General features: G+C 32.0%; 1 protein-coding gene across 14 annotated transcripts in view; it reads left to right on the top strand.

The window, feature by feature from the left end:
• LOC127739262 (HEAT repeat-containing protein 5B-like) overlaps window positions 1-23,736 on the top strand; it is a 70,237-nt gene extending 46,501 nt beyond the window's left edge. For all 14 annotated transcript variants that reach the window (XM_052250892.1, XM_052250893.1, XM_052250894.1 and 11 more), the window contains 20 exons: window positions 542-610; window positions 926-1,047; window positions 3,722-3,881; window positions 4,308-4,497; window positions 5,031-5,200; window positions 5,559-5,877; window positions 7,400-7,526; window positions 8,144-8,262; window positions 9,083-9,186; window positions 9,503-9,580; window positions 10,249-10,494; window positions 11,381-11,570; window positions 13,145-13,369; window positions 14,191-14,353; window positions 14,696-14,808; window positions 15,328-15,624; window positions 15,770-15,994; window positions 17,554-17,705; window positions 18,439-18,652; window positions 19,279-23,736. In XM_052250892.1, coding sequence (XP_052106852.1) covers window positions 542-610; window positions 926-1,047; window positions 3,722-3,881; window positions 4,308-4,497; window positions 5,031-5,200; window positions 5,559-5,877; window positions 7,400-7,526; window positions 8,144-8,262; window positions 9,083-9,186; window positions 9,503-9,580; window positions 10,249-10,494; window positions 11,381-11,570; window positions 13,145-13,369; window positions 14,191-14,353; window positions 14,696-14,808; window positions 15,328-15,624; window positions 15,770-15,994; window positions 17,554-17,705; window positions 18,439-18,652; window positions 19,279-19,604 — 3,609 coding nt within the window. In that variant the 3' untranslated portion in view covers window positions 19,605-23,736. The remainder of the gene's footprint in view (window positions 1-541; window positions 611-925; window positions 1,048-3,721; window positions 3,882-4,307; window positions 4,498-5,030; window positions 5,201-5,558; window positions 5,878-7,399; window positions 7,527-8,143; window positions 8,263-9,082; window positions 9,187-9,502; window positions 9,581-10,248; window positions 10,495-11,380; window positions 11,571-13,144; window positions 13,370-14,190; window positions 14,354-14,695; window positions 14,809-15,327; window positions 15,625-15,769; window positions 15,995-17,553; window positions 17,706-18,438; window positions 18,653-19,278) is intronic.
• Window positions 23,737-24,801: the final 1,065 nt, after the last annotated feature.

Raw genomic sequence — 24,801 nt, forward strand, 5'->3', positions numbered from 1 at the left:
GACCCATGGCTATAGTGTTGAAGTCGTTGGTTTAATCCTTACTTGGGGTGCTGGAATCTCCAGTTCATTAGAAGGGTGATTTTGACCCTCCCAAGCACATCTCTGGTACCCAGACTTGTGTTCAAACTAGAATGGGTACTGTTGGGGCTTGGTTAATAAATCTACAGATATCTCTTTGGTTGTCTGTTCCAGCTGAGCAACCCAGTGGTTGTCGCAGAGTTCTTTGGTTTTCTCCACCCTAATAACAGACTTCCAGGTGTCCTAACGTTCCCTTGATGTTAGGTTGGGGGTAGTCCTAGTAGTGGGTTGTACAGAAGTTAGTGACACATCTCCATTAATCCTGATAGGGAGTGTACATGGATTCTACTGTACTGCAGCTCTTGGGAGATGTTTCAATTAACTGAGGATTCCATGTACATACTTAAGTTATAACATAAGTTTATACAACAGATGAAACAGAAATGAAAACGTATGTTGTGTTTGTTAAAGTTAAATGAACACTTTATTACTTGATTATAATTTTTGACTTTCCTATTTTCAGAGTTTGGCTGATACAAAGACCAGTGTTGGACCAGATGAAGTTAGACAGGCAGCTTTCAATCTCATATTGGTAAAGTCTTTACTGATTTATCTCTTGTATGGCACGAATAAAATGGGAAAAACTGTCAATTAAAATGTTTCAATACTTCACTGTTTTGTCTAAACAATGTGAACAAATAGAATAGAAATAAAGTGATTTTACTTTGCAGTAAAATATTGCAAGTATGAAGGATTTTGAGGTTTTCTTTTGTGAATTTGCAGAGCAATATTTGTTTGAATAGAATTTTTGTGTTGTAGAATGATAATCTAAACACATTATGAGAATTTTCATCAGAGACACTAGAATTTAGAGTATATTTAAGCATATATCTTACTTTATTTTAAGGGTGCTTTAGGGAGCCAGAACCCTATATTAAGATGTGCTGCAGGAGAGGCCTTGGGTAGAATAGCTCAGGTGGTTGGAGATAGTAGATTTATTGCTGATATGGCACAAAGTAGCTTTAATAGGTTTGTATTCACTGAGAAATGACAGTGTACAGAAATTATTGCCATGTTTTTATACGACCGCAAAAAAATTTTTGTGGTCGTATATTGGTATGACGTTGGCGTCGTCGTCGTCGTCGTCGTCCGGCGTCGTCGTCGTCCGGCGTCGTCGTCGTCCGAATACACATTAGTTTTCGCACTCTAACTTTAGTTTAAGTGAATGGATCTCATTGAAATTTTACCATAAGGTTCAATACCACAAAAGGAAGGTGGGGATTGATTTTGGGGGTTATGGTACTAACAGTTAAGGAATTAGGGGCCAAAAGGGGCCAAAAATAAGCATTTTTGTAACTTCCAGACATAACTTGTGTGTAAGTGTATGGATCTCTCTGACATTGTACCACAAGGTTCCATATCACAAAGGGAATGCTGGGATTGATTTTGGGGGTAATTGTCTCCAAATTTTAGGAATTAGGGGCAAAAAAGGGGCAAAAAACAAGCATTTTTCTAGTTTCATGACAATAACTTGCTTGTAAGTGTATGGATCTTTATGAAATTGTACTATAAGGTTCCATATCACAAAGGGGATACTGGGATTGATTTTTGGGGTAATTTCCTCCAAATATTAGGAATTAGGGGCCAAAAAGGGGCAAAAAACAAGCATTTTTCTAGTTTCATGACAATAACTTGTTTGTAAGTGTATGGATCTTTATGAAATTGTACTGCAAGGTTCCATATCACAAAGGGAAAGCTGGAATTGAGTTTGGGGGTAATTGCCCTAAACGTTTAGGAATTTGGGGCCAAAAAGGGGCCAAAAAACAAGCATTTTTCTAGTTTCCAGACAATAACTTGTGTTCAAGTGTATGAATCTCTCTGAAATTGTAGTGCAAGGTACCATACCACAAAGGGAAAGCTGGGATTGAGTTTGGGGGCGGTGAATCATAAGGGGGTTCAAAAAATTGGGGGGGGGGGGGGATTTTTTTTTTCCTTTTTTTTCTTTAACATTTTCCATTTTAAATTGGTTATTTCTGATTTATATATAAAAGCAAATAATAATGATATGGTTTGAATAGGCATACATGTGAACCTCCCGACGGGAGTACAATAATCCCGTTTTCAGGGGTCTCCTCCCGACCTCCCGTTGAAGAGGAAAAAATCCCGTGTATGAAATTTTTCATGAATGAAAAATTTCTGCCCAACATATTATCTCAGGCATCTGGTGTAACTGACATTACCTGAAGTTATATTTTACCTGTAAATCAATTAACATGCATAATTATATGGCTTCACTTGTCAGCTTGGGTGTCAAACATACTGGTAAGCAACGATTTTTACCTCAGGCTAACTGCCGTTGTGTAACAAAAACTGTGTATTTATTGGGTTACTTCCCTTGATTTATCCTGTTTTAAGTTACTTTCCTTTTAATAATGAAAATTTTTAAAAGAATATAAATAAAATATAAATTGAACAAATAATCATAAAAGGATGGTTATTAAATGATTTTAAATGTCTTAGGACAAATAAAAAAATAATAATTTGAAAATTATTTGAGGATTCTATACTTCCTTTTAAGGCTTAAATTGAAATTTATATAATAACTATGACCCTAACTTTACAGATAGAATGAATTTCTGAGTTTGCAAATAAAAACTATTTGCAAGAGAAAAAAAAAAAATAAAAACTATTTGCAGACAGCTAAAAAAATGTTCTAGTTGCAATGATTGTTTTATAGAATATGAAGTTAAAAATTTAAAGAACATACTGGAAAAAAACAATGTTAGATTGAACATGTAGAATATAAAGATGGAGAAACTTTATAAGTACAAGGGTACTATAAACATAATAAATTGGATGGAAAGTTGAAGAAAACACACTTTAAAAGACCATTTTTACAGCACACGGTTACATTTACAACAAAATTAATGTCGATTAAAAACCTCCTGATCTGAGTCCTAATCTCCTGACCAAAATTTCCCAATCTCCTGATCTGAGTTTCACAGTCCATCACATGTATGAATAGGTAAATTGAAAATTTTTAAGTTCTTAGACCACTTTCATTCTGTGTCAGAAACCTATGCTGTGTCAAATATTTAATTACAATCCAAATTCAGTGCTGTATCAAGCTTGAATGTTGTGTCCATACTTGCCCCAACTGTTCAGGGTTCGACCTCTGCGGTCGTATCAAGCTGCGCCCCAGCGGAGCATTTTATTATTAATGGGACAGTATTAGGTTCTCAATGATAAAAACTTGCATTCATAATTTGATTTTCCTTCAACAAATTTTTGAAATCACATTTCTTAAAATTCACATTTTTGCCTTTGGTCTAGAATTCACAATAAAAAATGCATACTTTAATTTCTGAATTTACAGTAGTTTCAATTGGTTAGTATTCATGGAGATATATCAGGAGGTGGCTTTAATAGGTTGGTATCCATGGTCGTAGCAAGGTTAGATGATTTCTGTTTCCATAAATGAAAGAATGGATATGTTGGGAGTATCCATAATGAGACAGCATACAAATAAAAGAAGAAGAAAAAATGGCCAATATAATATATCTAGATATCAACATAAAGTCTTTTCAGTGTTGTATAAGACTTGATCTTAAACTTTTAACACTCAATTTCAGTCTGGTTATACAGACTTGATATTTTGTAGCTTCAAACTTTGTCTGTATGATATGTTGTACCTGTATTTCAGTTTGAAGTCAGCCAGAGATGTAGTTAGCAGGACTGGACATTCTCTAGCTCTTGGTTGTTTACACAGATATGTTGGAGGGATGGGGTCAGGACAACATCTGAATACAAGTGTTAGCATATTGTTAGCCCTAGCACAAGATTCAAGTTCACCAGTTGTGCAGGTAAATTAATAAATTGTGTTTCCCAACTTTAAACCAAAGAGTACAAAAGAAAGTGTCATGCAGAAAAGCTGAAAAGAGCATAATGTTTTACTACTTAAAAAGTCTGTGTCTGATTTCATTAAAAGTATTAACAGTCAGGTATTTTTCAGTTAAACTAACTATGAAATTTGATCTGACATAAGATTTTTTGTGAAAAGAATTGTTAATACTTTGTTTTTCCTGTTACCAATGCAGGCTGTAGACTCTTCACTTACATTACTGCTCAGTTGCTCCGTAATTCTTATATCGTGGCTTTGTGACGATAGAGCAGAACTTATTAGTGATGTCACAATGTGAGAGGAGAACTAATCATCTATAAAATATGTCATAAGATCAAATTTTCGGAAAAAATATATACGTACAATGACCTATTATTTTATTTTTCAGGTTTGGTCATTACATGCTTTAGGACTGATAGCTGATTCAGGAGGTCCAATGTTCCGGAGTTATGTGGAGCCGACCTTGACCTTAGTGTTACAGTTATTACTGACAGTTCCTCCCTCTACAGTAGATGTTCATCAGTGTCTGGGGAAATGTTTGTCGGCACTCATAACGTCATTAGGACCTGAGTTACAAGGTAAAAAAAAGTGTAAATATCATCAGATGATGCCTCTCAACAATTTTACTGAATTAATTACAGTAATTTTGCAAAAGGGTTAATTCTTATACAATTAATTTATAATCAAGCTTTTGATTGCTTCCATGATAAACAAAACGAGTAGAAGTCTGACCTGAAATTATCTTTTCATCAAATTTTATATCGTTCTGAAGCGTACTTAAAGTCAACTAATGTCTGGTGCTAACCCTTGATGCCAGAATTCTATCCATGACATCATTCTTGTGAGGTTGCAAAGATGAGAACAATGTTTTGCAGAATTTTCAATTAATGTGATTTTTTATTTAAAAAAACATCTTCAATTGATAATCTGTTAGTTTTGCATTAGAATGGAGATAAATGTATTGTATTTTCAGCTTGGCCTATGTAAAACTTGGTTTTACTGCTGCATATGTCCGTTTACCTAGCTCTGCTACGTGACTCTAGTTAAACGATTGACAATTGAGACACTAGTTTAATGAATCCTAAATAAAGTAAAATTGTTTTTATTGCAGGAAACAGTGGTTCCATAGCAACAGCTAGATTGTATTGTATGGTGTGTTGTGCAATTATGCAGTGTCATCAGGACTCTTTAGTCAATGCTGAGGCCATCACATGTCTACAGCAGTTACATATGTTTGCTCCCCGTCATGTCAATCTCACATCATTGGTTCCCCATCTTTGTGTGAGTATTTGTAACTATTGCAACTAATTATGGAACTTATTTATTTAACACACCATTAATTATCTTTTTACATCAGATGAAAAATTTGTGATAAAGCCAATGAATTTGGTATCTATTCCCCTTACAATACACTTCTTTGAAACAAACAGTAAAAAGTTACCAAAGTGACATAAAAAAATAATTAAAAAGACAGAAAGCAACATGAATAATAAAAAAAGACTGAAAGACAAAAGAGCACTAAGCATTACACAGAAAATTTAAAGATTGAGCAACACAAAATACAGGAAAATTCAGGAAAGAAAAATTAAATAATCTGTATGTATACGCAAGTACAAATGTTTTTTTTTACTATTTACAGGAGAATTTAGCCAGTGGTCATTTATTGTTACGAAGAGCTGCCGTAGGTTGCTTACGTCAGTTGGTGACAAGAGAGGCAGGGGAGGTCAGTGAACAGGCCCTTACTCTGGCCGTCAGTGAAGGGAAGGAAGGACAGCCTGACTCATTTATTACTGACACAGGATTAGAGGGGGCACTGTTTGGAATGATGGATACAGAGACGGATGGTAAATTGATATCTGACGTTCAGGACACCATTGATAGCCTGTTGCAAGCACTGGCCACCCGTAACCTCACTCGCTGGCTGAAACTTCTTAAAGATGTTCTTTCAGCGTCAACAGGTTAGTGAAGAAAATGTGATTAAGAACAACACTTCCATCGTAAGCTTAATTTCAATACACATACTAATTTATTATTTTACTTTATTTTTGGAAATCATATCATTTTGCAATCAGTCAATCTGATTTAGACTGAACTGATTTCCAGTTATTGTACACATTAAAATTTTTTGAATTTGCAAGAGAATTTTTATTGTAGTATTACAAATGAACATTGTATAACATTGATAGTTTTGTATTTTGAAAACCTCATCTTGTTGCAGTATTCTAGACAACTTTTTAAGTAATTTTCAGTCCTAGCAAAAAAAAAATAAATTGTTTGAAGTTTTCCAACCTGTATATTTAAAAAGTATTTTTCAAACAAGTATAAAAGGAGCGCTCCGATATATATCAATCAATTAGACAGTAACCTAATGACAAAAATAAAGAAATTACATTCACTTCTTCAACCAAAGACAGATGTTGATATCTCATGAACTGACACTGTGAACATTAAATAATATTACGGATTACAAATGTGTCGAGTTTTGTGATTGGATAACAATACAGAGATGTCAGTATATATTCAGGAAACTGCCTGGGTATATATGATGTTTTTTTTTTTATCCCAATTGGAACCCCAACAATGTCATCATAAGGAATGTTATTATGTGACATAGTCTTAAGGTATACAGAACACTTAAAGAATTGTCAGAGGCTCATAGAGGGAAAATAATGACGTGTATCCGTCAATAATACGTTTTTAATTTAAAATAACTCGATTTACACATCAAATACTTAATTAATGTCTTAGAATGTTATTACAAATCATTGCATACACGATAAAATTATTTTCACAGCAAATTACAAAATCCTTCACGTATGCGAAAAATATCAGGTTGGGTTTTCAATATTTTTGTTGTCAAAAAAGTCATAATACATAAAAAGTCACAAACATACAAACAGTATACATGAAATCTAAAAACTTTATTAAAAAATTATTCTTAACAAAAAAAAATAGTTGTCAAGATAAAAAACTTGCATTTAAAAGAATTGCTCAAAATGTTAAGAAACGATATGCATATACTGAAATTATATACTGCATGGTGAATGTTTAACAAATACCTGGTACTAGAAAAACATTAAGGCAAGGGTAATCCGTAATATATATGTAATTCAGGTTGAAGACAAGGTATATAATGTGACATTCCCGGCTGAATGTCACATTATATACCCTGTCTGAAACCTGAATAACATATAATATACATCCCTTATATTGGTTATTTTTGTGTTGGATTTTGTTTGAGGTTTTGGCCTAAGATGAGGCAGTTAGATATTGGCTGTTCATTATTTGCATTTCATAGCCTTATGAAGAGTGAATTGTTCGTGTACGGTAAATTTCAAGGTAAAAAGTTTACAGTGAAAATTTCCTATTTACAGTAGTATACATCCCTTGCACAAGGATATATTCTTCTGTATTTTATGTACCTTAAAAGCAATTCAATTTTTGAAAAATGACTTTTGATGAGATGGATCTTTTTTTCAGACACAACAAGTAGTTTACAGGATGGAGATAATGATTTAGATGATAAAGATTCTGGAGATGAAGATGATGACGATGAAACATTTACTGCTTTAGAAGTTGATGTGACTCATCCTACTGTAGCTCCTAGGTAGGTTCATATTACAATGTATAATATCAAATTCATTTTTGTAAGGGCTATTCCAGTAAAATGGATGTGGTTTTTGATAGTAAAGTAATTATTTGTACGAGCTATTTCATTATGGAGGGGGGAGGTGCTAAGGAAGACTTCTAAATTTCCTCAAAGTAACATAGTGTGAATGATTTTGCCTATATCAAATGGACAAACAAAATTACCCTTGATCCATGTAAATTAAATAAATCTTCCTTTACCCTCCCCCTGTTTATTTTAATGGAATATCTATAATTCAAGATTACATATTTCCACTTTGCACCCATTCTTTATTGAAAAATATAAGAATGTTTTATTTGTTTCTTAGGTTTAGATATTAAGAAAGGACAGTGCCTACCTATTTAAAAAAAAAATGTTACTAAACTCTGTTCACAATTAAAAAAAAAGATACAATACATTTAACCAACTGTCCAATTATTGATATTAAACTATAAAATGATCAACTAATGTTTTTGCAACTGGATGTTTCAAAAATAATTTTGAAACTTCTTTGTATTAATTGTAAATGGTCAATCATGTATTTGCAACTGAATGCTTCAAATACTATTGTGTAACTTATTTGTATATACTTGTAGATGGCCGACTCGAGTATTTGCAACAGAATGTTTACGAATGATTGTAACCGCCTGTGAAGTAGACGACACACATTTTGATCTTGAAAAAGCAAGGAACCTCAAGAATACAACTGGTCAAGGTATTTGATTCATAATGACCATTTTCTGAAATCAAATATGTGTAGAAATATATTATAAGTATGGTTTCTGTTACTGGGGATTCATTTACTTTTTGCCAAAGTCTGCAAACCAGTCATGAGTTTTATTTCTTCAACATTTAAATTTATAATTCACATATACACATTAAATCAAAAAAATTTGGTATCCCGTGAATGATAATGAATCCACAGTACTAGATTTTGTATAATATCAAATTTGAGTCCACTAGTTCAGAGAACAAAGTTTTTATATCCACATCTCCACCTCTCCTTTCCATATAGGGAAACTTGATAATGGTTGATATATGTTTTTTACATTCACTACCTGTTCATCTTTTTTATAGAATTCAACCATGTTTTTTATGCCCCATCTAGGGGCATTATGTTTTTCGGTCTGTCCGTCCGTTCGTCTGTCTATCTGTCCCCCTTCAGGTTAAAGTTTTTGGTCAAGGTAGTTTTTGATGAAGTTGAAGTCCAATCAACTTGAACTTAGTACACATGTTCCCTATGATATGATCTTTCTAATTTTAATGCCAAATTAGAGTTTTGACCCCAATTTCATGGTCCACTGAACATAGAAAATGATAGTGCAAGTGGGGCATCCGTGTACTATGGACACATTCTTGTTTCTTGATATATTATTTGATGAACAAAGTTTAAAGCCATATTTTTATACAAAAGGTGTACATATAATTAGCTTTAGAAAATAAGTTTAAAATCATAAAAACTTGTAACCTTCCAAAAAACCTAGACATAGACAATGATAACATTATACTTATTATTAATGTATGTATAATTTCAGTGAATTACTTAGTGTTACATCTGTCAGAATTAGTAAGAATGGCATTCATAGCAGCTACCTCAGACAGTAACCAACTTACACTAGCTGGACTTTCTGCTCTACAGGTAATCTTAAATTAAAATTCATAAAGTTCACATGATGACAAGAGTTGATTGGTCCTAAGTCAATGGTGGAAGTTTTACTTGCTTCAATTAGGATATCCGTAGATAATATTTTTATATATATAGTAAAAGATGATTTTTGTTCTGATGTTTGATTATCTCCCCATGTCATCCGTAATTTTGATACAAATGATGCAATGGTTAAGTTTTCAGTAGCCTTGTTATGACTATTAAGATTGGAGGAAGAATCTGGTTATAAAAGTTTTAGTCTTTTCCAATGTATGAATGGTAATTTTGAAAACCTTAAATTATATTTCAGGATGTTATTATGAAGTTTGCTAGGGTACCAGAACCAGAATTTCCAGGACATGTAATCTTAGAACAGTTTCAAGCACAGGTATGTTTCAAACTGGTTTCTCAAGGATATGTTATATTTATTTGTTAATCGATTTAATTTTGTTCCTTTATTTCTCTGGAACAGTTTTATACACAGGCATGTAAGACCTCAGGTAGTATTTTTATGCCCCCGCTGTAGCGGAGGGGGCAATAAGTTTTACCCTTGTCCGTCTGTACGTATGTACGTCCCAAAATTGGTTTCCGTTCTCTAACTTGAGTTTGCCTCAACCAAATGTTATGAAAATTATACACAATGTTTATTACCACAAAACACAGATCAAGTTTGAATTTTGGTGGCGTCACTTTAATTTTTTTACTGTGACAATCTAAAAGGGCTGAATTAGATGTAATCTGCTCTTGATAAACACACAAGATTGCATGAGAGATTACCATTTTTCCATTTTGATATAAAGTACTGTATTTCTATAGGAATTCATGTTTTTTGTGGGTTTAGAAAAATTAATTTCCTGAAAATTTGATATAATGGATTTTCCCAACACTGCTGCATACAAGCCTATAAAAAATATATTCTTTGTTACTTAAATTCGAAGTTAATCTATACCAAAAAATTCCAAGAAAATTAGTACCTCACAAATTATAATAAATCTACATTATATGAATTAGAGTTTAATATGAACTAGAGATCCATGATTTATTTTTGTTTCATAGGTTAGTGCAGCATTGCGGCCAGCATTCTCTCAAGACACACCCTCAGATGTGACAGCAGCAGCTTGTAATGTATGTAGTACATGGATTGGGAGCGGTGTCGCCAGGGATTTAAATGATTTACGCAGAGTTCATCAACTACTAGTATCCTCATTAGCAAAACTTAACTCAGGAAAATCACAGTCACAATTGTACAACGAAAGTGCTGTCACAATGGAAAAACTAGCAGTATTACGAGCTTGGGCAGAGGTTAGTATTAATTTTGATACCCACACATATGTGTTAATAATTAAAGACTATAAACATATTGATACAAAGGGTGAAGTACTGCCTTGTAGAAGTATACCAACTTTAGATTATGAGTAAATGTTGTATAGTAAAGGCCTTACAGTGTCTATTCTATTGTATTCTCTTAAGGATTATTTTTCCCTTAGTTTATTTATTTTGTAATAACATTGTATCATAGATCAAATTTATTTGTTCAGTGTATGTTCACTGGTGTTAATATGTCTTTTGATTGAATTAAGCCATTTCAATTGATATTTTATAGTGTTTCTTTCTATGTTGTGATGTTACACTATTGTTTCAGATAAGGGTGAAGGTTTGGTACCATTAAAACGTTTAAACCCGCTGCAATTGTTTGCACCTGTCCTAAGTCAGGAATCTGTTCAGTAGTTGTCGTTTGTTGATGTGGTTCATAAGTGTTTCTCGTTTCTTGTTTTTTTATACAGATTAGACCATTGGTTTTCCCGTTTGAATGGTTTTACACTAGTAATTTTTGGGGCCCTTTATAGCTTGCTGTTCCGTGTGAGCCAAAACTCTGTTTTGAAGACCATACTTTGACCTATAATGGTTTACTTTTATAGATTTTGACTTGGATGGAGAGTTGTCTCATTGGCACTCATACCACATCTTCTTATATCTAAGGATAGCCTGTTTTCCTGTCAAAGATAAGATTTTTTCTTCTAGTACTCTGGCTTCATCCTCCAATAAAAACTAGCTGCACTAAACACCAAAAACAAAACTAACACATCTATTGTTGAAGACAGTATTGTGACCTGTATAGACTTTGTTTTGTTTTGTCAGCATAAGGTTGTATACTACACCTATCATTAAGTTATATTTCTTTTTACAGGTCTACATTGTAGCTGTTGAAAGGGATAAAGAGAATGAAAAAGGAGTAAATAATAAATCAAAGTTTGATGATGAATACAGCGACAACTCTAGGGAAAGTTTATTATCACTTGTCAAACCAGAGTTACCTACCCTTAGTCAGAATTGGTATGGAGCTCTCAGGGATTATGGTTATCTCTCGCTTCCCTCAGGTAAGTTTTCAGGTATATTGAGTGTCATCTGCTCCTAGTTCAGTGTTACCGCCTGCCCTAAATAGAAGGGCGGCCCGCCCTTGGTGCCCTTACCCCCGCCCTTCTGTCCTCTGAAGTAAAAGAATGCACCCCTCTGCCTTTTCAAAAAAATAAAATTTCCAAATTTCATGTCTACCGGCGTTTCCGGTAAAATTGTAACCTGATTGTGTAACACTAATTAACTGACAATGGGATTAAGTTAAATACCTAATGCTTTGGCAGTTTTATCACCTTTGTTAATGATTGTTTACTGCTAATTAGTGGATTTAAGATAATTGAACAAATACTAGATATTTAATACAGAATGAAATGTCCACATGTTATCCATTTGTAATGTTTATGTACAGCATGTACACCTGAAAAACTTTATTTCAGTAGGCATAACATAAAAAATAAAATCTTAAACAATTTCAAAAGGCATACATAGTTTTGACTTAATTGGTAAAAAATGTTTTGTTTCATAACCATGAGTATGAAAATTAAAGAAGAATCAAAGAAATTTGTACTTTGAACATAACAAGATTCACTTCCTGTTTTACTTCTTGTATTTTATAATCCTGACATAGGAGCACTCAACAAATTTATTTTTAACAATGATGGAGAAAAAAGTAACTGTTTATACCTTCTGCAATATATTATTGCATCAATATAATATGATCATCTACAGTCTCACCTGTTATATTTATAAAACTCCTTACCGAGGAGCACTTTGGTGTGCACTTAAAAATACTTTTTTGTAACAATTCAAATGATAATAAATAACTCTCAATAACATATATACTATATGTTTGAACAAGTAATTTAAATGTAGATAATTTAATTACATTAAACATTCAATTTTGCATGTATAACTCCATCTTTCAAAACTACTTGTTTATTTTTGTAGACTGATATAAGTTATAAAACATTGAAATTTCTGATGATTATTTTCCTTACCAAATGTACAAGTTTGTTTAGATTAACATCAAAATGATATGCTTAGCTTCATGGTACGATAATTTGATAAAAAAAAATCTTACTGGAACCAACATCTAGAACACATTAATTTCTGAATATGGTTTAAATACAACTAATGTTCTCCAGCTGCATGAGCCTAGCAATATTCAAGGTAATTTATACACTGTCCCACAGTGCCCTTAAAATCTGGGTTATAATTCTAGAGTGCCCTTTCAGACAACTAGCACCCTTCTGCCCTTAGATTCAAGCTGGAACACTGTAGTTAGAATTCATAGGTTTTATGATTATCTCCCCTTTTTATATGCATTTTGCAACAAATAATATTTATCCATAATTTCATTTCAAAATTTTATGATATTTTTTGCTATAAATAAAAAGATTAACTTTTAAGTCACTTTGAAACTATCAACAAAAGAAACAAGTCACTTGTGGTCAGATGGGAAAAAAATTGTAAGATAAATTGGTAAATAAACACACCATCTCTAGGAATAGGTATCTGAATCATATTGGTCTGCAATCGCACCCATTTGAAAAAATGTTCTTTTTTTATTGCTCAAGTTTAAATTATTTTGTTGTAGAATACTCAAGTCAGCTGCCATCAGAAGGTGGTACATTCTATCATCCAGATACAATAGAGTCAGCTAAGCAGCATTATAAACAATGTTGGCCTTCTATATTACATGCATTAACTATATGGCTGAAAGAGACAGAATTTACAAATAAAGATAAAGATGACGGCAATGAGAAGAATGCTCCAGCAAATATGAATGATCTTAATAAAGAAAGGTTCTTCTTACTTCTAGGTAAAAATAATGTTTACTGTGATTTCATTATTATTTGACGTTTACCAATTTTCGAGGATTTCAGGGGTATATGAGAACCACAAATTTAAATGATCAATGAAGTACACATTTTCTCTAGGCTTATATGCAGACTTTGACAATACTCGAATTCAAATATCTGAAGCCACAAAAATTGGTGCCCTTGAAAATAAATGAATACACAGTATGACTATTGTCATGGGAAAATAATTGTCATGATATTATTGAAAATAGTTTAAATATATTTTGTTGTAACTTTGATTGGGACATTCTATCTTTATTTTGATGTGGCATGTTGGTTAAATGACCTTTATAGTAGAAACAGATGCATGGTATTCTTCAATGAGAAAACTACCTATTGACACGAAAAAAATCAAATGACATCTAGAAGTCAACACAATAAACAGTTTTCTATACCTCATGTGAAGCTGTTAATTATCCTGAGTATAGAAAATGAAACTAACACTATACTAATTTCATTTCATGTCTCTAAAACAAAAATATGTCAATCAATTTAACAGAGACTATCAGATATGTTACACCAGATTCAATCTAAAGACAGAAACACATTAAGATATGACCAAAGACAACCAACGGCAAGGTTTGTGACTTCGTACAGGTACATAAATATGTGGCAGCCTGAAACTAGGTTTTTTACCACTCAACTCTTACCCTTTTAACTCAATCAGGGGAATAACAAAAAGAGCTTAGAAGAACATACAATAGAAAAGACGCCTTCATTCTGATTGAGTTCATGTAGATATTTATTCATAATATTGAAGATTTATTTTGAAATATTTCAGGTATTACAATGGAAGCTTTAACCAATAATACAACAATTATACCTGAACTGAATTTTATGTCCCTGTTAAAAGGATTACATGCAATGGTTGTCTCTGATTGGCCACGTAAATACATCGCTGAAGATCCAGTATTATCTGTAGAAATTCTAACCGTCATGCATAGGTGAGTATGCTAATATTGCAATATTGGCATCTATATTTGGTCTGCATTAAGTTGTAACATGTAGGCAATATTTAGTTCTGCTGTGCTGCTACTTTCTGTTTGCCGATAGTTTGAAATTTCAATCAGTTATAAACAACGACACAGGTCCAGACCCAGTATTGGTCTTGTTTCAATTAAAGCTATCAAATGTATATTGAATTGTTTTTCTTCCTGATGAAAATAAATTGACAATGATGAAATGATTTCCTTTAAACAAATAGTTAACAAATTTGAAAGTTGTTGATTTATATTATTATTATTTATTTATTTATTTTTTTATTTTTTTTAATTGTTTGTTTACAGAACATTCCTAACAAGAGAGAATTTACAACTTCATTTAGTAGCTGTGGATGTAGTTAAGCAAGTAATCCTTAGTTACACGGATTTCTTAGATTCACAGAAAATCTTTTATAAAGGTACAGTATATTGTCTCAGACTTGTGATCAGGGCTATTCCATTTAAATTAAATGGGGGGGGGGGGGGGGGGGGGGGGGGGGATATGAAGGGATTTTTATTTTTTATTGGACATGGGTTGTGGCTCACTTATTTGTTATGTGTCCATTTGATGTATGCAAATTTACACAAAGAAAGTATGGGAATTTTTGGAAATCCATTCTCTTATTAGAATAGCCCTAAGTAAGATGAAAGTTTCCACTTTACAAGTTCTCTCCTTCTGTCTGTCATCTTGGCCAAATGGACAATTACAAGCCAATTGTTTCTTGCAATTAAAAATCTTTTCACCATTCATATCATGAAACAAGGAGTATTTAAACAGAAATTTCATTTTGCAGAAAACACGTTTTTGTCATTAAAGTTTTTTTAAATCCAATTTTATGCATTTTTGGTTTTAAATCCAATTTTATAACACTTAAGGGGAAATTACTCTTATAGGAGGGATTATAAGATTTTGTCATTGTTTACTTGTATGTTTTAAGAGAAAGAATCCCCTGTGAGTACAGAGAGTAGTACAGAGTCCATGGATACCACAGATAGTAACATTACAGTTGGAGAAGGAGGTGAATCAGGGGAAATTGAACAAGGAAAATCTCTCGTCTTTGCTGCATTAGAGGCCTGCATGTGTGTCATATCAAAACACATCCCTGTATTGAACCCCTCAGCTCCCACTACTGGTTTCCAGACTCCTGCAAGACGTTTGTCAGACGAATGTTGTCAGCTGATGGCTGCAGTAGTGTCTGTACTAGGAGATCTGCCCAGTCTGTGTTCACCTGCAGGTTAGTCATAAAGAATGCATGTCTTAGTCTTAAAATAACAGCATTTTTAATAATTGTTGACTCAGTTATTTTTCTTTGTTACATATGAAAAGGTATAGAAGAAAACTTTAAAACACTTCCTTACTATCTGCCTTTATTGTTTCAGGTAGTACAAATGTCCTGCCTACAGTTTTATATTTAATTACGGGTGTGTTACGAGAAATGTCTTCCAAGTCTGCCGAGAGGAAATCACCTGCTGTTGTTAGCTCATGTTTATGCACGCTGAAATCACTTTGTACATCATCATTCCTATCTGACGACTCCATCTCTGGACGATGGTCACAGTTATTACAGAGTGCTCTCAAAACTGTTCTCAATAGTGCTAACCAAAGTAAGTCCATTTCTCATACTGATTTTTGCTCACTGGGACCATAATTTTTCATCAGTCTTCTGTTATCTGTTAGCAGTGGAAAATATTTTTAAGTATGGCTCGTAAATTCTAGAAATGGAAGTTCATTAAACAAATAGGTAGCTGATTTTCACAACCACTTTAAAATGAGAGAATACAGGGAAGAGCTTCCAGCAGGCATCCTACAGATCAAACAGTTAAACTGTTATTGTGTTCTTAGTGTTTCATGTAACTTTCATTTATCCTAAAAATATGAATAAAAGAAAATTTAAGGCATGCAACAATAACACAGCAATAGAAAAATACACAAAAAAAGTCTCCAGCATAACATAATACACAGTAGACAAATGTCTATCCCATATGTCAGTCACATTTAAAATACCCTCAATACCCTCAATATAGAAATGTTGTAAGTAATTTAATAGGGACTACCAAAAATCAGATATCAGCACTTACATTAAGGACTTAAAACACTAACAAGGCAATTGCTAACAAAGTTTGTGATTTGGGACAGTAACAAGTGTCATTGTAACACTTTTTTTTTTATGTGTTTATTATTTGTTTGTGGTCTTTTCAATTTTTCAAACTCAGCTTATATTTACTCTCTTGGCAGTGCATAACATAATACATGACAAGTAAACATATCATTTAAAAATAACAATTCTAATATGACGTGCTTCTTTCGCTTCTTTAAACAACAGTGTGATAAAATTCTCGATATATCTATACTTAGCGCAGACTCAGAGATGACATTTTAATGGCTGTTATTATCCACCTCCCACGTAAATCCACATGTATCGTAACCTATGTGCAAACACTATGTCGATTTCGTTGTGTTCAAATTGAAATTGAAATTGAAACTACAGAACTGTTATTCCTAGCCTACTGCGTAGCAAAAAGAATAAATGCACAAGAGCTTAAAAAATGTATAAAATCAAAATCAAATAAAATTCCGCGAAATTTCATGAATGATCTTGGCGCATTAACGTCATGTCATAACATGATGTCATATGAATGAAAACTCTCAAGCTGAAGGTTTTTCCAATACGTATACGCCATAAGTTCGGATAATATCGCATTAAAATGGAGTTTTGAGGTAGGCGTTGTTTCATTTTCTATTCTATTGCATTATTCGCACATTTGTGGATTTCAGCAAGTCAACATGGCGGCTCACTCCTTAGTTACGACATGTCAATTGTGGATTTGACAGTAAATAGTAGCCAACGAAAAAAATGTTTGGGTTAAGATTTATAAGGATTAAACACATTTTTTTCTAGTAGTTATTTATGAAATGATTCGTGCAAGACTTAGATTTATTTGAAATTTATAGCGTTTATCTTACAGGGGGTAAATTAGAACAGCCATACCCACGGCATTCTTTACCTTCGCTTCAGTTTTTAAATTACCGTATTTGTCCTATTAGAATCATAATAATTCCATGATATATATAGTCATCCATCTCCAATACTGCAGGTCATATTGATTTTGGTTCTGATTTATGGTTGCGTTTGAATTCCAACCCTATTTTTCATCTTTTTCAGCTGAAGAGAAACCGGCCATGGAAGATGTAACTTTATTAGGAACTGTTACAATATTTTTGTTATATGCACCGCCAGAAATTGTTGACTGTATGGATATCAGGAATCAATGTTTGGATATGTTTCTAAACACTTGGGCCTCTCATATATATGAGGTATTTATACTTATTCTCTCCATGGGGTAAATAAATATAATTCTGCATTAACAAGCTATTGTATAAAAAGTAAAATCACAAAAATACTGAACTCCGAGGAAAATTCAAAAAGGAAAGTCCCCAATCAAATGGCAAAATCAAAAAAACAAACACATCAAACGAATGGATAACAACTGTCATATTCCTGACTTGGTACAGGCATTTTCTTATGTAGAAAATGGTGGATTGAACCTGGTTTTAAAGCTAGCTAAACCTCTCACTTGTATGACAGTCGCATCAAATTCCATTATATTGATAACGATGTGTGAACAAAACAAACAAAAACAATAGGTAAAAATTTAAACTAATGTTAAATCCTAAAAAATATCCTGTAACCTTCATTGTGAAAATATGAGATGGGTATAATTGTTAATGACACAACTATCAACCAGATACCATATGACATTAATGTTAGCAACTATATGTCACTGTACAGCCTTCAACAATGAGCAAAACACATAATTTTGTCTTATTTACTACTTCTATTATTTACTAACTAGTTTAATCATGAAGAATACTAATTTTGGGGTATAAATGGTAAGGATATATATTGTTTTTTCTTCTATTTAGTTATGATTTGTCTCCATTAGAGATTACACAAGCTTTAGCATGCATGTTAAAATCTCAAATTTAAAGTGAAAAGATATCTAACATTTATATTCTTGTTGTTAATTTACAATCCTTTCTTTTTTAGATTCAACTTAAAAGTATTCAGATGTTTACCTCAGTAATACAACATTTAGGTAAAGAGCGTGCTGGTGGCTTCATTAAAGGATTCGCTCCAAAGTTAGCCGAATATTTGTTACGTGTTAAAGACAATGTAGCTGTTGTGGATGATGAATTAAATATTGTTAAAGCATCATTGGGTGCGTTTGAATCATTAGTGCCATTAGCTGATGATGATAAAAGTAAGTCAGTATTTCCTCACCTACTTTAGGGCTATTCCATTACATTGGATATGTGATTGTAGAAGGGACACCCAGTATCTAACAACCAACATACTTTCTTCCATTTTCCCTTACCGCATTTAGCCTTTTTGTGCTGATGCAAAGTAATGCAATCACCAATCAATCAATCATTTTTTCATACATCAAATAGACCCACAGCCATAAATTAACCAATGACCCATGTCTAATGATAATTCTTTCCTACTCTTCCGTCCATTTTAACGCAATATCCCTTATATTAATCAATGGCCTCTTTATCTGAAAATTGAAAAAAGAAAAGATTTTTTAAAACTTTTTAAAAGTGGATCTTTATTTTCATTTGATAGCATACCAAACAGATGCAAAATACGATTTTTATTTAAGTACTGAATGCTTCTTCTTCTAACTTTATTTTGTGTTAAAGTGTTGACTGTAGCACATTTTGTAAGAACTTTTGTGTTTGTTTTCCTATGCATTTTGGCCTTTTCATGGAAAGCATATGCAGTCATAAATGTTTTATTGAGTAATAAAATATAGCATATAAGTTTGGAATCATAACTACAGATTCTTATGAAACATACCTGTAATTTATTTTTTTTTTATTTCAGAATTAACAGTGCTGACTATATTTATTCCTATTCTTGTTTCATTTCTATTGGATGATTTTGACAGTGCATCTACAGCGAGGAGAACACTCCATGAAGATTCATTACAACGATTGATGAAAATAGGACCACAATATCCAACGGAATTCCGTACAATAATGGCTGGACAATCTATTCTTAAATCAAAACTTGAAAGTGCTATAAAACTCAGTCAAACAGCAAAACAAATAGCAGTATCTAAATCTAATTCACATGACATTAAAACAACCAGCATACCAGTCAAACCAACGATTACACTAAAGACAAATTTTGGGAATTATACAGGCTAAAGATTACACATTAGATCATTATTTTTATACAATTAATAACCATTGTCATCTTTTATTAAAGAGAAGTTTAGGGTAGTTGTTGATGTTAGTGTATTAGTACTCCAGGATCTGGGGCATTCGGGGTAATATTTTCTAAAGCATTCAACAATAAATTTTGATAAGTTGATAACCTCATAAGCAATGAATGTTTTGTAATTTATCTAAAGTTATTTTATTGTATAATACAAATTCAATAATTTTACAATACAAACAATGATAATTTGAGGAATTAGATTTTTATGAAAAACATGGGTCTATCACATTAAACACAAAGTGGACACTAAAAATTCTACTGGTCGTGCAGTTTCAGTATACATTTCCTTTTTTGTCAGACATTGAGGTAACACAATAAATCTTCTAGGCTTTTTTGAACTGGTTCATGGCATTGTTTTACTGGTTTTTTTTTTTAGCATGGTGAGTTCAGATCTGTGAAAAAAGTTGTGTGATTTGTTAATGGCATTTATTTAAATTTATGATGAAAAACCTATATAATTGAATTTATTAGAAAGAACAAAATCAATATCTGTGATATGTAAAAATATTTTTATATAAATGTAAATATGGATTAAAAAGAGTATATATAAATTATGTAAAGATTGGTATTATACAACAGATTGTCATAGAACTTTATAGTTAGGGTATATGTACATATGAATTAGGTGCTGTTATTATTACGTGGAGTATGAATGATGTTGTTGTTTTCTGTCACAATGGTATGTTGCATATATTAACTTGTTTTATGTTTTCAGAAAAATCAAGTCAAATTTGTTTGCATCTTGGTGGCTTACTTTGTTTTTTGATGGGGTTTATTTTTTTTTATCCATCTTTAGTTTTCTGTGTAGTGTTTTGTGTACTTTTTTTTTGTCTTGTTATGCATTTCTTTTGGCATTGGTGGTGTCTGTTTTCAATTACTTTTGGTTTTGAGAACCTTTTTGTCATCATCTTCCCCCTTTTTATTTTTAATTCAGTATTTTTTGGGGAGAAACTCTGAAATTTGCCAAAAATTTGCCAACATTACCTCCAGAGTTACCAATCTTTTTTCCTTCAGTCTAACACTTGGCATTAAAGTTATATTTAGGTTGATGTGAGATGTTATTTTTTTAACAGGATTAAAAAAAGAGCATTTTCATATTACACATTGGGCAATTAAAAAATTTTCCTATAGAAAGCACTGTAAATAGTGCAGCTAGGGGAAATAACTCGCACATATGCATTTAAATCAAGTTGTGCATATATTTTGTATTATGCAATTTACAATCATAATACATGCAAAGTGAAAATTCCTCAGACATGCAGATATTCAAAACAATTTTTTAATAACTTTTGTGATTTTACAAAGAAACATTAAAACAGAATGAAAAGAAATTAGTGAGATTTTATTTTTATGACAAATCTGTCTTCTTACTATTACTTAAACTTAAAGGAAATCTTTTTTTGTTTTTTAAGACATTTTTTCTTTCAAATGACATTTCAACTTTAAAGTGATGATATTAAATTTACTATTGGGGAAATTATGTAAGGTGGGCAGTGCAGGTAACTTGACAATTAAAATTTTACCTGAGATTAGACAGTAGTTTTTGTTTCATAGTACCCATCTATTTTCAGAATGGCTTTTGCAAAAATTAAATATTGGATAACATCTGAAAGGTTTATCTTTTAAAACATTTATTCCAAGTTGTGATCCATTGTGAAATTTTTTGAGGTGTGATAAGATATTTATTGTATCTTACATGATTATAGCTCATGAAAGTCTTCCATTTCATATTTAAAATGTGTGAAAGCTTTAAATGTTGGTGTTACATAATGAAAATCATCATACATAATTTATTACTTTACTTTCTAATAATGTGAAAATGGGTTAATATCTAGAATGTGATTTGATTGGTTGTTTGAATAAATGAAGTGTCAGGCTTTCAGCTAGGATTTTGAGGGCTTTAGTCACTTTTGCGCGAGATGAAAATCAACCTTTTTTGGGGTAAAAGCAATGGACCAAAGATATGTATTACTAGCTATACATATTTGAAGGACTTAGGCATGGGCAGGCAGTTATTGCATAATTTAATAGATGTGGTGCTTAAATATGAAGATTATAATAAGATCTAATAAGGACCCGGATTTCTAGTTTACAATTTCACTTCAGTTATTTTCAGGGGATATTCCTGATCAACAAAAGTTGGGTTCCTTTTTTTATAAACCAGGAATCACAGCATAAATGAACATGTAATGACTGCATAATCATAATTAAAATGCGAACTGTCCGCAGGGGAAAACGTTTTGGTCAAATGACGAAAAACTATGATAAATAAACTGCAAATTGTGGTCGTTTGAAAATATTGAAATTAAAATGCCTACTTACCGATATTACAGGGAAAATTAAGTATGATGGTCAATAATTTATGAGGTTTATTAATTAAATAATAAGTGACCCATCCGATGGCGATAATCACAACTGATAACACCTGTTGTAAACGTCAATTAGATGAGGGTCATAAACTTGTCAAAAACATGAAGACAGGTAGAATTATAGTTTTTTCATGCCAAAATATTTTTACACTTTTCAAATTTAAGTGACGAAAATGATTTGAAAAACTTTCGTCATTTTGAAAACTTTTCATAAATGACAAAAATGACGTGCGCTAGCAAAATAACTGGAAGTGTGAAATTGTGTTCAAGCGAAATTGATTTTTAGCACAGTAGTTTCTTTGTAATTTTTTTGAATAATGAATTTTTTTAAGTTTTTGTTTATCGCTGTTCATTGGTTAATATTGAGGTGAGTCACATGCAATTGTATCTTAAGATACCCAAGATTCATTTTTATAAATATTTATATCATAGTTGAAATCATTTATGAAATAAATTTTGTTTTGTGTCATATTTTTGCATAATTTCATATGAATAGTTATTTCCCTTTTTTAGAAAAAGCGAAAAGATATGAGAACTTTTCTTATCAGAACCAGAGAAAAATTAAATTTTAATTTGCCTTCATTTACTCTTATGGTTTTCTTTTATTTGCCTTTGTTTATAGTTTAGAATTGCATAAATTTGAAATTAATGAAATGTGTTTTTCAAAACTTTTTCATGAAAATGTCATAAAAACATTTTGACATCATAGAAGTATGTCCAGTGTAAACAAATGTGTCTTAGGTAAATTATTTTATTTATTTTGTGAAATATTCTACAGTTCAAGTTTTACCTCATGTCTGAATTTATTGTTTACATTGGAATGAATCCTTCATATTATTTCTATTTACTTGAATATTCCTTTTTCTTTCTATCTCATGCCACTCAATCTTTACATTGTTGTTTTTTTATTTTTCATTTTAAACATATATATCTTAAATTCATATCTAACAACACATTTTAAATTGGTTCCACATTTTTGGTAATGTTTGACAGATATTTTACCTCAAAGTCATATATTTTTCATGCAAAATCCAGTGAAATATTTTTTTTTAGAAGTACGAGAAGCATACTGACTTATCTTTTTTTTTTTAATTTTTATGTGTTACTTATCCAAGAATTCCAATGTTGACAAATATTAAACAAGTGACTTAACAACACATTATTTCACGAATGCACTAAGAACTTACAGTCAAACCTGCAATAAAGGTCATTTCTAATCAGCAAATACCCTGTCTTGTCAGGTCACCAACTGCTTGTCCCACTGTAGTAATATCTGCATTTAAATCTCAATTCAAAGGTCTTCTCTAGAAGGTCAGTATTTTATGGTCTTGAGAATGACCTTTATATACAGGCTTGACTGAATTTCAACGACAAAACTAACTTTTTTTTTACATGCAGTTCATTAGTATAATTACCAATGTGTTAAACATGTTTTAAAGATGTATTTTTTTAATTATTTTAATCCTGTTTTTTTTTTTTTTATTATTCACAAATACCTGTATTGTTAAAGGATATAAAACTTTGTTGTGTATAGTATATTACTTGAATGTAAGTATAAAATTTATGTTTAAATATTAGTTTACTATTTGCTTATGTAATATTGTAACATAACGTGGGCTGAGCTCATTACTATCATCATATCATGTATTTGTCCAAGACAGTATCATTAATAAATCTATGCTACAAGCTGTATTTGATTTGCCTTTTTGTCTCACCTCTACAAAGTCATGGAGGTTAGACTTAGATATGCTGTTTCTGCATAAGTGTCAACAAATGAAGTTTATTATGATTAGGTCAGTTGAAACTGTTGAAAGGAACCACTTATGAAAATTTAACAATGTACTTAGGTTTAGGAATATTTGTCAGAGGTTCTTACTCCTTAGTTTTTTTCCTACGATACAGGGTAAAATATTTTGCCCCATAACACCCATTTTTCTTTTCATATAAGACTTCAATAGCTCATAAAAGGTCATTTACCAAAATTTAAGCAGATTCTTGATTTCTTTCCTTTCGATTTGAGACTCAAATAATACCAATGCAAATATAAGGAAAAGTCAGAGTCGGCCTTTTCCCGCCATTTAAAAGAATCAAATATCTCGCAAAGGAGCTCCATAACTTATCAATATTTTTAGCTTATTTTGTTCCTTAACTAATGCTCTTCTGACTTATAGTATCAATTTTAAATTCTAGATTTTTATACGATCGCAAAAAAATTTTGTGGTCGTATATTGGTATGATGTTGGCGTCGTCGTCGTCCGAAGACACATTGGTTTTCGCACTCTAACTTTAGGTTAAGTTAATGGATCTCTATGAACTTTTACCATAAGGTTCAATACCACAAAAGGAAGGTTGGGATTGATTTTGGGGGTTATGGTACCAACAGTTAAGGAATTAGGGGCCAAAAAGGGGCCAAAAATAAGCATTTTTGTAAATTCCAGACATAACTTGTGTGTTAGTGTATGGATCTCTCTGACATTGTAACACAAGGTTCCATACCACAAAGGGAATGCTTGGATTGATTTTGGGGGTAGTTTCCTCAAAATTTTAGGAATTAGGGGCTAAAAAAGGGGCAAAAAACAAGCATTTTTCTAGTTTCATGACAATAACTTGTGTGTAAGTCTATGGATCTTTCTGAAATTGTACTACAAGGTTCCATATCACAAAGGGAAAGCTGGAATTGAGTTTGGGGGTAATTGCCCCAAATTTAGGAATAAGGGGCCAAAAAGGGGTCAGAAATAAGCATTTTTCTAGTTTC

The sequence above is a fragment of the Mytilus californianus genome, unplaced genomic scaffold (assembly GCF_021869535.1).
Source record: "Mytilus californianus isolate M0D057914Y unplaced genomic scaffold, xbMytCali1.0.p SCAF_4, whole genome shotgun sequence".
Lineage (NCBI taxonomy): Eukaryota > Metazoa > Mollusca > Bivalvia > Mytilida > Mytilidae > Mytilus > Mytilus californianus.